The sequence below is a fragment of the Mustela nivalis genome (genome assembly GCF_964662115.1).
Source record: "Mustela nivalis genome assembly, chromosome: 13".
Classification (NCBI taxonomy): Eukaryota; Metazoa; Chordata; class Mammalia; order Carnivora; family Mustelidae; genus Mustela; species Mustela nivalis.
Genome location: NC_139032.1, coordinates 9,260,904 through 9,273,642, shown reverse-complemented (window position 1 = coordinate 9,273,642; position 12,739 = coordinate 9,260,904). Strand labels below are relative to the sequence as shown.

General features: G+C 45.8%; 1 protein-coding gene across 4 annotated transcripts in view; it reads left to right on the top strand.

Moving 5' to 3' along the window:
• Positions 1-11,421, top strand: part of DMRT1 (doublesex and mab-3 related transcription factor 1) — a 107,305-nt gene extending 95,884 nt beyond the window's left edge. For all 4 annotated transcript variants that reach the window (XM_082696627.1, XM_082696628.1, XM_082696629.1 and 1 more), the window contains one exon: positions 10,275-11,421. In XM_082696627.1, coding sequence (XP_082552753.1) covers positions 10,275-10,429 — 155 coding nt within the window. In that variant the 3' untranslated portion in view covers positions 10,430-11,421. The remainder of the gene's footprint in view (positions 1-10,274) is intronic.
• Positions 11,422-12,739: the final 1,318 nt, after the last annotated feature.

The following is a 12,739-nucleotide window of genomic DNA, read 5'->3' as shown; positions in this document are numbered from 1 at the left end:
GGCTCCCCGAATGCCTTCTGTCATTCACAGATTAACTGGACCCATGGAAAAGGTGGAAGTCCTTTCCTGGGGGCTAAATGAAAAGATGGTACTTTACATAAAAATTTAATATCAGAGATACATATATTGAGGGGCGCCTGGTTGGCTCAGTGGTTAAGCATCTATCCTCAGCTCAGGTCGTGATCCCTGCATCCTGGGACCGAGCCCCGCATCCAGCCCCACATCAGGCTCCCTGCTCGGCAGAAAACTTTCTTCTCCCTCTCCCACTCTTGCTGCTTGTGTTCCCTCTCTTGCTCTATCTCTCTGTGTCAAATAAGTACATAAAGTCTTAGAAAAAAAAAAAAGAAATATGTATATTGAATTTCCTTTTTTTCCTTTAGCTTTTGGGGTCTTAGGGTACGTGTAGAAATTGTCTTTTGGAAAAATGTACAGTTTGTGCTATTATTTTGTTACTTCTCTTCACCCTTAGCATGAACTTTTCCAAAATAGTGTGTTCTTGCTCCTGTAACCTGAACTTACCTTGTCCATCCACGATGGCCGTGTTGTATTCAGGTGGTAAAGTAGCTTGTGTGGCTCTGAGTAGGCATGTATCCTCCTGTCCGGAAATGCCTGGAATTTTCTATCCTGATTGATTTCATCTGGTGTATTTTTTTTAGATGCATCCTGGCATTTGCTTCCTTATTCTGTATCAGAGGAAAATATTAATAATTACTGGTCTTAGATTTCCTGTAATGCTAGCTGGGAAGGAGGAGGAAAAGCTGGCATGGGATGATAGCCAGTACTGGGGCTATCAGGCCTGAGGCTATGTATTTGCCTTTGAAGAAGACGGAGTCCCCGGGTAGTAAGGATGAAATAATTTACCGGACACCACCCTCTGCCCTTCTTCTAACACACCATTTGGGGCACAATATTTACTTTTGAATTATAAGCTGCAAATTTTATACGACTTTTATTTGAGAAATGGTTCACAGACTTTCTCTTATATCCATTTCAATAGCAAAGTGTCAGGATATCTCTAAATGAAGAACTTCTTTAAAACCATGTGGCTAGGGGTTCCTGGGTGGTTCAGGCAGCTAAGTGTTTGCCTTCGGCTCAGGTGGTGATCTCAGGTCCTGGATGGAGCCTGGCCTGTGGCAGGCTCCCTGCTCCGGGTGGGGTCTTCTCTCCGTCTGCCCCCTTTCCTCTGCTAGTGCTGTCTCTCATGCGCTCGCTCTCAAATGAATAAGTACAATCATTTTTTTTTAAAATAAGAAAAATTTAAAAATAACAAAAGCATGTGGCTGAAACTAGATTATCTAGACTGTTTTGTGAAAGAATATGTTTTATGGAAGATGATAGGATTCCAAAGTGAAAGGCAGGCCACAGGCTGGTGGATTAGTCAGAAACTGAGCTCCTTCCGGTGCTAGGTTCTGCCTCCTTGGACCTGCCCTCCTGGCAGAGGTGTTGCCTCCAAAACTCGAGTCCTTTTTCTCCGCCTTCACAAGGTGCATCGTATTACCCTTTAAGGCTGAAACATCTGTGACCCTTCCTCCTTCTCAGTGCACAGAAAACCGCAGGGCTCTGTGAAATGTTTCTGTTGCTACAGAGCATCTGAACAGAGCCAGGCCAGTTTTTTTTTAGCATGATCGATGCCACACACAGCCTGCGTCCTGGGTTTGATTCCTGCCATTTTCTCAGGTCCCAGGATCGAATGGGAAATCAACTCCAGAGATGACTTTCGAGCATCCTGCTTGCTGGGTCGGCTTTAGTTTCTGAGATGCCATCATGGGTGTGTTTCAACTGTGTTTGCAGCTGCAGCCGCGTGTTTCACACACACACACACCCCATACACACGGTCAGGCACTACTCGTGGACCCAAGTAATGTTGACATTACAGAGTCCCTGGGGAGCAGGGTCCCATGTGCTCCCCAGGAGCCATGCTCTTTGGGCCTGGTCCAGGCTGAGATCCCAGATCCACTGCCTGACCCAGGGTGTGTTTGCTGCGGCTTCTTTCTGCAGAAACGTGTGTGCCCTGGCTTTGCTTGGAGTCTGTGCAGGACACACCCAGACGGAAGCACCTAAAACCCGTGCACACTCTAGTCTCCCAGACTGGCAGTAGGCCTGCGACTCTCCTGCTGGTGTGTGGGTGAGCCCTGTCCTTTGGTTATGCAACGTCCTGCGAAGACTGACTGCCGTGGTCTTTCCCACACGTTCATCTGTTATTAAACACCCGCTGTGTGCCCCGCACGGTGCTAGAGCATGGATGGTAGTTGTCCTCAGTCTGTTTCAGTTTCCCGGATGTTTGTCTTCCCGATTGTAGGCCGACTTCCTGTTTCTGCCACGAGGAGGCCTGAGGGCTCCGCTGGCTGAGAGTCCGTTTCTGGACCCTGGGCACAACCTTGGGAAATGTTACTTGTGACTCTGGTGCTGAGCTTGGCGCAATAGAAGGCACAGACTAACAGGCTCGGCTTTCAACTTGGAATTTAACTGTCAGTCTTCAGATGTGTAAAGAAGGATGACTAAAGAGGGCACCTGGGTGGCTCAGTCATGAAGCCTCTGCCTTTGGCTCAAGTCATGATCCCCATGTCCTGGGATCAAGCCCCATGTTGGAGATCTGGCTTCTCCCTCTGCCACTAGCTCTCTCTCTCTCTCTTGCTCTATCTCAAATAAATAAAATCTTTAAAAAAAAAAAAAAAGATGAACAAAATACAAGTTTCCTTTCCTTTACATCAGAATTGAACCCCATCTGAGAACACTGAGGGATGTTTGACCTGTGATGTCATTTTTTTCCCCTTTCTCAACCAGTGTTACTACAAGCCTTACTAATTTCTTGGTTCTGTGTAGACAGCGGCGTACATAGACTCACTCACTTTTTCTGAAGTTTTCAGACTCAGTGTGGGGGGGATGTATAATGACTGACAAGTGTGTAGAGTCATCAAGTCTACAGGCTGTTTTGTCATATATCATCTCAATCCTCAGAGCAGCTTTGTGAGACACATAATTATTCTTTATAAATCCTCTGACAATTAAAGAAACCCAGACTGTTTATTGAGGTGCTAGTGTCTGATGTCAGATCCCACAGTCTTTTGGAACATTCTCTTAGAGGCCTCTGAGGGCAGCGGAGAGGAGGCGGGAGGCTGGGAAGTGGTGCTAGGGGCGGAGCCCAGATAGTGCCAAGGTGCTGCTGTGGCCAGGCCCCACGTGCGGATCACCAAATCGTGGCACATTATGTGTTTTGAACATGGGCTTTTCAGCTGCATCGGGCTTTATGGGGCCCCACCAGTGTACGTAGAACCTCTATCCTAAGTGCTCTATTCTATTCCCATTTTACAGACAGGGACACTGAGGCATGGAGAAAGTGTGAAAATGACCACGCCTGCCCACCTTCTCCTGGCTGTGCCCTGTTGCCTTTGTCTGCAGATCCACTCAGGCTGCCCCAACAAGCCTCCATTCTCAGGGCTCCGGGCACCCAGTGACTGTGGACTGGAAACTGGGGAGACCCTACTTCTGGAGCAGGAATGCCTCTGCCCACTACTTCCCAGAGTTCCCACCTCTTAGACAAACTTAGGCTCAAACATAAGAGAGTCTTCCTGCTTCCGGATACTACTGTCTGAAGGGATGGTTTCCTTGATCGTTGGATGATAACATTATTTTTTGTATAGTTTATAAAGCATGCCCACAGACGTTCTGCTATTTGATTTTGATTTGCCACCAGCCATCCTGTTACACACACCCCCCCAGGAGCTTATATCACAAGGGGCCTATTGTCCAAGTGAGGATTAGGTTGGTTGAGACACCCCGGGCAGGCTCTAGGCCCCGTGAAGTACAAGTGTGTTCCTCATTCCCCTCTGTCAGGAAGGGACGTGTATATGTAAGCAGACCTTGTACCAAATCCCCCGTGACTTCCTACACCCCCACAAGCAAGAACTTTCTAACTTTAACACACCGAGACTTAGACTACTGACCAATGAAATAAGGAAACTAATTACTGTTACTCACTAATTAGCACAGTAGCCTGTGGTTAGCCTCATGTCACAATGGGGAAACCAAGGCACAGGATGCTTCTGTCCATCCCCCAGGTAATACAGGGGATTTCTTCAGAGTCAGCCTAGTGTCTGGTTCACTGAAGTAGAGCAGAGTTGCCCAGTGTGAGGATTCATCTCAGGGGGTTGTTACCTAAGTGAAGTGAAAGCCACAGTATATGTAGGTTTTAAGACCGAGTATATTTTGGTGAAAACCCAGTGAGGCAGTGTGAACGTGTGGATGGTATATCTCCCCAGAGTGATGCCTCAGGGTGAGAGAAGTCTCTGGGCCCGTGATGAGGAGTGAACCCCTCATGTGCACACTTGTTCCCTTCAGAGAGAGTTCAGGAATGAAGGAGTCAGTTCGGGGTCAGGGAGCCACCAGCAGTATCACCACTGCTGATGGGTAGGGGGCTTTGGGAAGGTGAGCAGGAAAGTCCTTGGGGACACTGAGCACCCATCCGGATGGGCTGTTGTCGGGGCGCTTTGCTTATTCATGGGCTTGCTTTGACGCTCCAGTTTTCTGACCCCCCCTCTAAGGAATAAACAAGGAATGGGGAGCCCCAGAGGCTGCCATGCCTTAATTCAGGATTGTCTGTCCTGCAGGGGTGGTGGTGGGGGCCGAGGAGGGCATCTGGTCCCAGAGGGTTCTACCTGGGTCCCAGGTTGGGGGTGAGGGGTAAGAGGCTGAATGGTGTCCCTTCTCGCTCTTCCTTTTTTTTTTTTTTTTTTAAGATTTTATTTATTTGACAGAGAGAGATCACAAGTAGGCAGAGAGGCAAGCAGAGAGAGAGAGAGAGAGAGAGAGAGGAGGAAGCAGGCTCCCTGCCTAGCAGAGAGCCCGATGTGGGACTCGATCCCAGGACCCTGAGATCATGACCTGAGCCGAAGGCATAGGCTTAACCCACTGAGCCACCCAGGCAGGGCCCCCCCCCCCGTTTTTTTTAAGATTTCATTTACTCGAGAGAGAGAGAGAGAGAGAGAGAGAGAGAGAGAGTGAGAGAGAGAGAGCATGAGATGGGGGAGGGTCAGAGGGAGAAGCAGACTTCCTACTGAGCAGGAAGCCCAGTGTGGGACTGGATTCCAGGACTCTGGGATCAAGACAGACGCCTGACCGACTGAGCTATCCAGGTTCCTTTTTTGTGTGCTATATTAAAACAATCCAGAAACGATTCTTCCCTTTCTGTTGGACTTTGTAGGTCAGTAAGGGAGTGGCTTTGGTGTATTGTCCCTGACTTCCTGAAGCAGTAGGAGAGCAAGCTGCAGCCACAGGCAGGCCAGGCTGTGAGCCCGGGGGAGGCTTCTGCACCGCCCTTCTGCAGGCTGCCGGATCAGCTCCTGCTGATTTTGAGAACCAAAGAGTTGTCCCGGTGTTAACTTTGGGATTTGTGGATCCGTGTCATACACGACGTTTAGAGGGACAGAGGTACTGTTACTAGTGCATAAATACGCTCTTTCTCTTGCGAGGTCACTTAGTTTTTAGCAGTGGCCGTCCCGTAATGGCACAGTAATGGTGCGGCTGTGGGGGGAGAAGGACTGCTGTGGGCCTGCTTCCTGCCTCAGCAACCCCCTGTACAGGGCCTGGGCCACTTCGCAGCACACAGAGCGCACAGCTGGCCTCTCTCAAAATGGGGCCTGGATTTTATCGCTGCCCCGAAGATGTGTTTCCAAGAACATAATCCTAACAGCCCCTTCTTTGTCACATTGCCACTGCCCTTTCAGTACACGTAGGTGGAAAAAAACAACACATTTAATTGTTTCAAAGATTATATATATATTTTTTAGCAAATATATAGTAAAGGGGGGGGATTAATAAAGGGCTATTTTTCTCAGCTTGTGGTTTCTAATTACATCAGTTACAGCTTAGCCCTGCCCTTAACTAGAGTGCAGGCATGAACTGGAAAAGAATGAGCTAATCCGTGATAGATCGGGTTGAATAAAGATCTCCATTCATATCTTTACCTTTTATCCCTTGTTCCAAGTGCCAAGAATTAATGCTGTTTGAAAGTACAGACTGAACCTGCCAAGCTTTGGACGGCTCCGATAATCCTAATTATTTTAGACGTGAGTGAGAAGGGCAGCAGTGCCACTGTGGAAAAGAGTCCCTTTGTGAAACATTACATATCTGCTAAGTGGTGTTGATTGGACGTGATTTTATTTCCAAACACGGCAGTTATCACGGAGCGGAAGAATTTGTTGTTTGAGAAATTTTCATTAGCTTTTCATCAGACTCTGAGGCCTGCAAACTCAGGAGACCAGAGGCCAGCACTTTTGTTTTCTTCCTGTCCACATGGAGGCGTGGAGCTGCTAACAATTGAGGAGTGCCACTCATATTCTTATTTTTAAATGGTTTCTTAGTGGGCGTTTAACAGCATTTAACAGAGAGAGGAAGAAAATTTTTCTCAAGCATGAATATCCTGTTTTCTCACATCACTGGAGGAGAATTATTCGTTCCAGCCCACTGACTTCCAACAGATCATTCAAGTTAAAAGTCAGGGGTCTTTGCAATGTTGAAAGATTTAGCAGTTAGAGTGGTTTTTGTTTTGTTTTTTCTTGAGGTGGGTTTTTTTTTTTTTTTTTTTTTTGAGGAGGGGAGTGCAGTAAGATAGATAGTATCGCTGGAATCATCTTTAAAAAATTTTTTTCCCAGCACTGATTAGAGTGATTACGTATAAGATTTTTTTGTTTGTTTTTAAATAATTGTAAAAGAAAGCCCCTTTAGCTTTTTAGACAAACAGGCTACTTGAGAGAAAACAGATACTGGGCTTGCTGGTTTAATCGAGGGTCAGCCTGGAAGAGGTTTACCCACTTTTCATTGAAACACATACAAGAAATCAAATGAGGGGGTTTTTCTGTTTCTTACTTTTTAGTCTCTACTTCGGTGTCCAGAAGTCATTTCTTCCATTTCGGGAATGCTGGGAAATGCTGGGAGCCTGTCTGTGATCTATGGAAGGGTAGCAGAATCCTGAGTTGTTTATTGCCTGTGAATGCTCGCTGCTTTCCCCCCTCAGCCCCTACCCCAAGCCCAGCTGCCCCCCATCCCCATCCCCACCCCCACCCCCACCCCCCAGCACCCAAGCAAAGCACTAACATCTTCAGTGATGCAAATAGTTGTGTGTTGAGCATCTCTGGGCCAATTATTCTTTCTTTGGGCTAATTCCCCAGAGTGGAATTACCAGGTCAGAGGGTATGAACAGTTTTACGGTTCTTATTACATGTCCCTAGATTGCTGTCCAGAAGGACTGAACCGATTTCTAGTGCTACCAACAGTGTACCTTTTCTTACAGTCCCACTGACACAAGGCATTAGCATTTCCACAAAATAATTCTGACTTTTGAATTTTTAATTGGTATAGAATAATTTATAGTAGTGAATGATTACTCTTCCCCCAACAACATTTAATGAAGCTGCATTAAAATGGAGAGGGTTCTTTTGAGGGTGGTAGTAAAATAGGGTTTGGACATTTTTCTCCCAAGAGAATGCTGAGGAAATCTTTACTGTAATTACTATTGGGAGGGGCCACACTAACTAAGTTCAGCAAATACTGTCCTGAACCTCAGCAGTCCCCTTTTCAAAGACTCTGCTAAGCCTCGACAAAAGTAAGAACAACATAGAGAGTGAAAAATACTGGCATTTTTCAAAACAGGTTGCGTTCATTTATTTGCATCTTCTCTGGAGTGCAGTCACGCGTGAAGGCGGCTGCAGCCCTGCCCCTGTCTGTGCAGGTGACACCCTGTTGTGTCTCTGGAACCAGAGGCTCGGCAATACTTCCCAAGAAAACACTCACAAGGCAACTGAGGGCAAAGGGGGCTATCCCCTGATTTCTTCCTTTGGCAGAATTCCTGCCCTTCCCCTTTTCGGTCACAGATCAGTTAACTGTGAGTGGATGGTGTAGGGCTGGGGGGTAATGGGGAGGGGGACCGAAGGCAGGAGGCAGACTGGGGGCCCAGGACATGTCAGGGGAGCACTCACTGACCCCTTCCTAGCTGCTGCCTGAGTCTGACAAGGGTCAGGTATTTTGCCTCCTTAAGCTCAGAGACTAGGACCTTTCCGTGGCAGTCACTAAACGTGGTGCCCAAGGGTGGGGGACGGTGCAGGGAGAGTGAGACCGCGGGTCAAGCTAGCTGGTGCCACACTGCCCTTCAGCTTCCAGAAGGTCCCCTGTGTCACCCCTTGAGAATAATTCTTCCCTTGAATGGTTGGAGCATTACATACTTCGGTAAGGTTTGTGGCATGCAGGAAGTGGGCAGTAAAGTCTCCCTCCTGTCCCCGTTGCTTGTGACAGGACCTTCTGTCACTGGTTTGAGGTGGGATGGGGCAGTGGGCTGATCAGCTCATGGACTCTGCAGTTGGCTCTTAGCTGTCCAGATCTGTGTAGGGGACCAAGATGTCAGAGCAAAGTCTGCTGCTTTGTGTATGTGTGTGTATGGGTGTGTATATATATATAGCATTCTGGGCACACAGCGGCATTCATAAATCATCTTGAATTTGCAGGGAACTTTGCATCCATTGAAAATTTGAATTTAGCCTCTATGAACTGCAGTGAGATGAAGGCTTCAGATGTCGTAGGCTCACAGGGCTTTTGGTTGCCGTATGTATTTATATAAGCATGTGTATGCTTTTTGGTGACTGTAAAGTACATTTAACAGCGTTCTACTTTAAAATTTTTTTTTTAAAACAGAGCTTACACACTTTTACTCTTGCTTTTTATTTAAATGACTAAACAAATACTATCAATATCAAAGATAGTTGCTGGTCAGGAAATTGCCTTAATTGTTTCTCAGATGTACTCACTAAGTTCTCAGATCTGTGCCTTTCCTTATTGGAGGTATTTGAGGTAGTCATATAAAACTCTCTGTCCTTCTGTCTGTCCATCTGTATGTCACATGAGAAGAAAGGGGCTTTCTGAAATAAGTTGGTCTAGTGGTATGGTTCAAGGTCTGCCTCTTAAATCCCAGCTCTGTTCTTTTAGTTCTGTGTGGTTCCACTAGCTGCAGCAAACCTTTTCCAAACCCATAACAAGCGTAAATAGTGTTCTCTTGTAAAAAGGTCTCTTTTCAGCATGGTAATATACCTTATTAAATCCTAAACATAATAAGTATTGATGGCAAACACATCAGGACTCGGTACAGCTTCTACTATGATTTAGTTCTCTACAAATGACTCCAGCACTCAGCTCCCAGTGCATTTTGCTAATTACATCATAGATTTCCCTATTGATGAACACAGACTGAATTAACACAGGAGCACTAATGTACCCTTTCACCATTATTGTTGTACAAGAAGCCGTGGCAGATGCTGGCAGTTAGTTACACAAACATTAGTATTAACGATTGGCCATTTGGAATTGGTGACAAACTACTGCCCGGCAGAATCCTGAGGCTGAAACCAATCAGGAAGTTAATGAGGAGAGAAATTACCACTGCAGCTTCCCCTTAATTACATTCACTCTAGGCAGGAAGGGAGTTCTGGGGGTGGGTCTGAACTCGGCTAAGGTTAAGAAGGTCAGAGACCCTTTTGCTTAAATTTTGTATCTACTGTGGCTTGTAAGGTTGCAGAAATTGCTCTGCGCATTACCATCCTTCATATTTAATGTCAGGTCCTAGTAGAGTTTTACATTCGCGGATTTGCTTTTAAAATCTCTACCTGACTCCTCTTTTAGTGAAGGTATTCCTTTAAGTTTTTATAGTTAAAAAAAAACCAAAACTCTTTAGTTTTCAAAAGTTACGTAAATAGCAAGTGTTTGGCCCTGTAAGTCCCAAGAGGAACACCAGGTATATTAATCTATCACCTTCGCTGGCTACATGTTGGAAAACTTAGGGTTACCTGTCAAACGGTAGAACACATGCCCGGAGCCTTGCTTGGGGTAATTTGTCAGACGGATCATTTGACAAGACAAGTTCTATTAGCGTCCTTTGAATAAAGGGGAGGGGTTCCGTGAAGGGAGGAAATAGTTTCTGCAGAGGGGGAAAGAGGAAAAGACTGGGTTTTTTTATTTTCCTCTTTATGCACGTAAATTCAGAACTCTGCTACCTAACTTTCCCCTTCAACTCAGATAACTGAATAGATGTTGTGCAGAAATACTGTGTGTGTGTGTGTGTGTTTTCCTAAAGAAACACTGGAGTTTTTAATGAGTGCCTAGAACAACACTTTCAACTCAGAATAGAAATGCACAGTGCCTCTATCTTTGTTGGAACCTAATTGAATACTGAATGCGGAAAGACTAGCCACTTTTAACACTCTTCTCCCTCCCTGTCTCTCCCCACGTCCCAGTATTCTCGCCGCCCAGCAGTCAAGATTCTGGCTTGGTTTCCCTCTCCAGCAGCTCTCCTATTAGTAACGAGAGCACAAAGGGAGTGCTTGAATGTGAGTCTGCCTCCGAGCCCAGCAGCTTCGCCGTCACTCCCGTCATCGAAGAGGACGAGTAAATGATGCCTGGTGCCTTTGGCGGTTTCCTTCACTTGGAATAGCAGGCTTATTCCATTTAGACACGGGGTTTGTTGTTAATATTTTGCCTTGACTCATGTCGACTTAACTGTTGAGAGCGTGTTTGGTTTATACTCCTTAGAGCTTAGCCCAGAGGCTAAAATACATTTGGAATAGTTTAGGATCCTTGAGTACCATCTGCAAGAACTAAGTGCTTTGTTCATGGAGTTAAATAGTAGTATCCCCCCCCCCCCCCATTTTTCATGATTCTGGTTTACATGTAGTTTTCAAAAAATACAATAATTCACTAAAGTCAGGGAGTACATTTGCATCTAAATGTGTCATAATTAGATATTACTTCTGGTTTTAAAATGAAATCTTAGGTGCCTTAGATGTTTCTATTTTAGTATTTTAATAAAACCGCAAAAATATAAATTTAGCCAAGTGCCTGACCAGTGAGAAGAAGAACGCAAACTTAGTGATTGTTCTAGAAATCTATAGGTCAGAGTAATTGGAAATACTGTGTGTTTGTGTTGCTGTTGGAAAAGCCAAGCTCTCCTCCATCCTCCCAACTCAAAAACATGATTGAAATACAGTTGGAAAAAGACATTAAAGTCCTAAAGAACCACTGCATTTTCTATAAAGGGTATAATTTCAAAACAAAACATTTTAAAGTAACCTCAGCAATACAAAATTCCTGGGTTTGTTTCTAGAATAACAGGAGAGTTTATCCTACACATTCTTTCTACTACAGGGGGAAAAAAATGGATGCAATCTAGACTATTTTGTAACCTTAGGTTGTAATCTGATTTGAAAATAAGTACATCTTTAAAAGTTACTACGGATTTCTGAGTTCATTATTTTGTTAAAAATTGCTTGTGGAGTACTTCCTTATGTAACAGAAGCCATCCTGAAATGAAACTAGTCGGAAAAAAATTCATTGTTCTGTGTAGTTGCAGCTGTACCTGAAATAAAAATGTTATTGATGACTGAATTTCCTTGTGTGTATATTTGGTGAGCGGTATTAAACAGGAAAAAAGAAATTACTTGTATTTTCTTCGCTCTGTGCTTTGAAAACATCTATTTGATTTCACCCCCGTCTGTTGTAATCAATAACCTGACCATCTTGTTTTTTATTAAATGCACTTACTCTTAATTTCATCCACCAGTGGTTTTAGAGAGAATAATGTGGAGTTACCTATATAGGTTTGACATTATAAATCACTTCTTGGGGCTGAATCGTATAGTGGTATCGATTGATCCTGATATATCACAGAAATTTACTGTCACTTCTGTTTTCAATTAAAGATACAATCAGTCAGATAATGACTTAATTGGATTTTACAGAAGATTGAGTTTTATTGCCCAGTGCTTTACGAGTTTAGTTAAGGAAGATCATTTTATCACACTTGTCAGGCCGCTGCTACTGCGGGCCGTGTGCCCTTCGGGGCGGCTGTAGCTATTGTGAAGGCGTCGCCAGGAGGCTGCGGGGTGCGCGGCACAGTCGCAGCCTCCCAAGGCCTTCATGGTGGCTTTTCCCAAGTTGAAGATACTTCGTGCCCTTGCTGCCCACAGCCCGGGCCCCCTACATTTTTTAAAATAATCCTGGCTTTGCGGATCCAGGACTCTTCCAGTTCAGCCATTCTAAAGAGAACCCCAACACAAGAATTTTGCAGGGTGGTTTTGTTGGAGAAGCTGTACACACCCCTTCCGTGGGGTTGGTGGGGGCTGCCCCTTAAGTGCCCCTGCCTTTCTGAAAAGTCAGGGGAGCCTGGGGAAACATGGCCAGCGCGCTGTCAAAGACGTGGCCCAGCCTATTCTAGGCCCCGGGCACCCACCCTACTCTACCCTGGGCCGGGCTCCGGTTTCCAAGTCTCAGGATCAGGTCGGGTGGGCAGCTCGTGTCTTTAGAGAGACTCCTCTGGCCTGCAGTGCCCAGTGCTGAATCGGGTTCTGAACCCTGCACTACCCTGCCCCCAGGAGGGCAGTCCTGGCGGGAAGGCCGGGCCCCAGGTCCACTCCTCCCGGCGTGGTGGTGATTTCTGACGGCTAGGGAGGGAGTCAGGCTGGCCCGGCAGGTGCTCCGCGTTAGGAACTTGGCAAATTCTGAACACGAGGTAGAGCGAAGAAGGAAGGCTTGTGGCTCGGTTTTAACCCTATCTGAATACATGTATTTAAATCACTTTTCTAAAGCTTTGCGCCCTTTTGTACGGAGACCTGTAACAGCAAGGCCGCTTCCTCGCGTTATATCCATGGAGTGTGCGGTGTACGAGTGTGCCCAACACGCGTGTGCAAGTATGGGCATGTCGGGC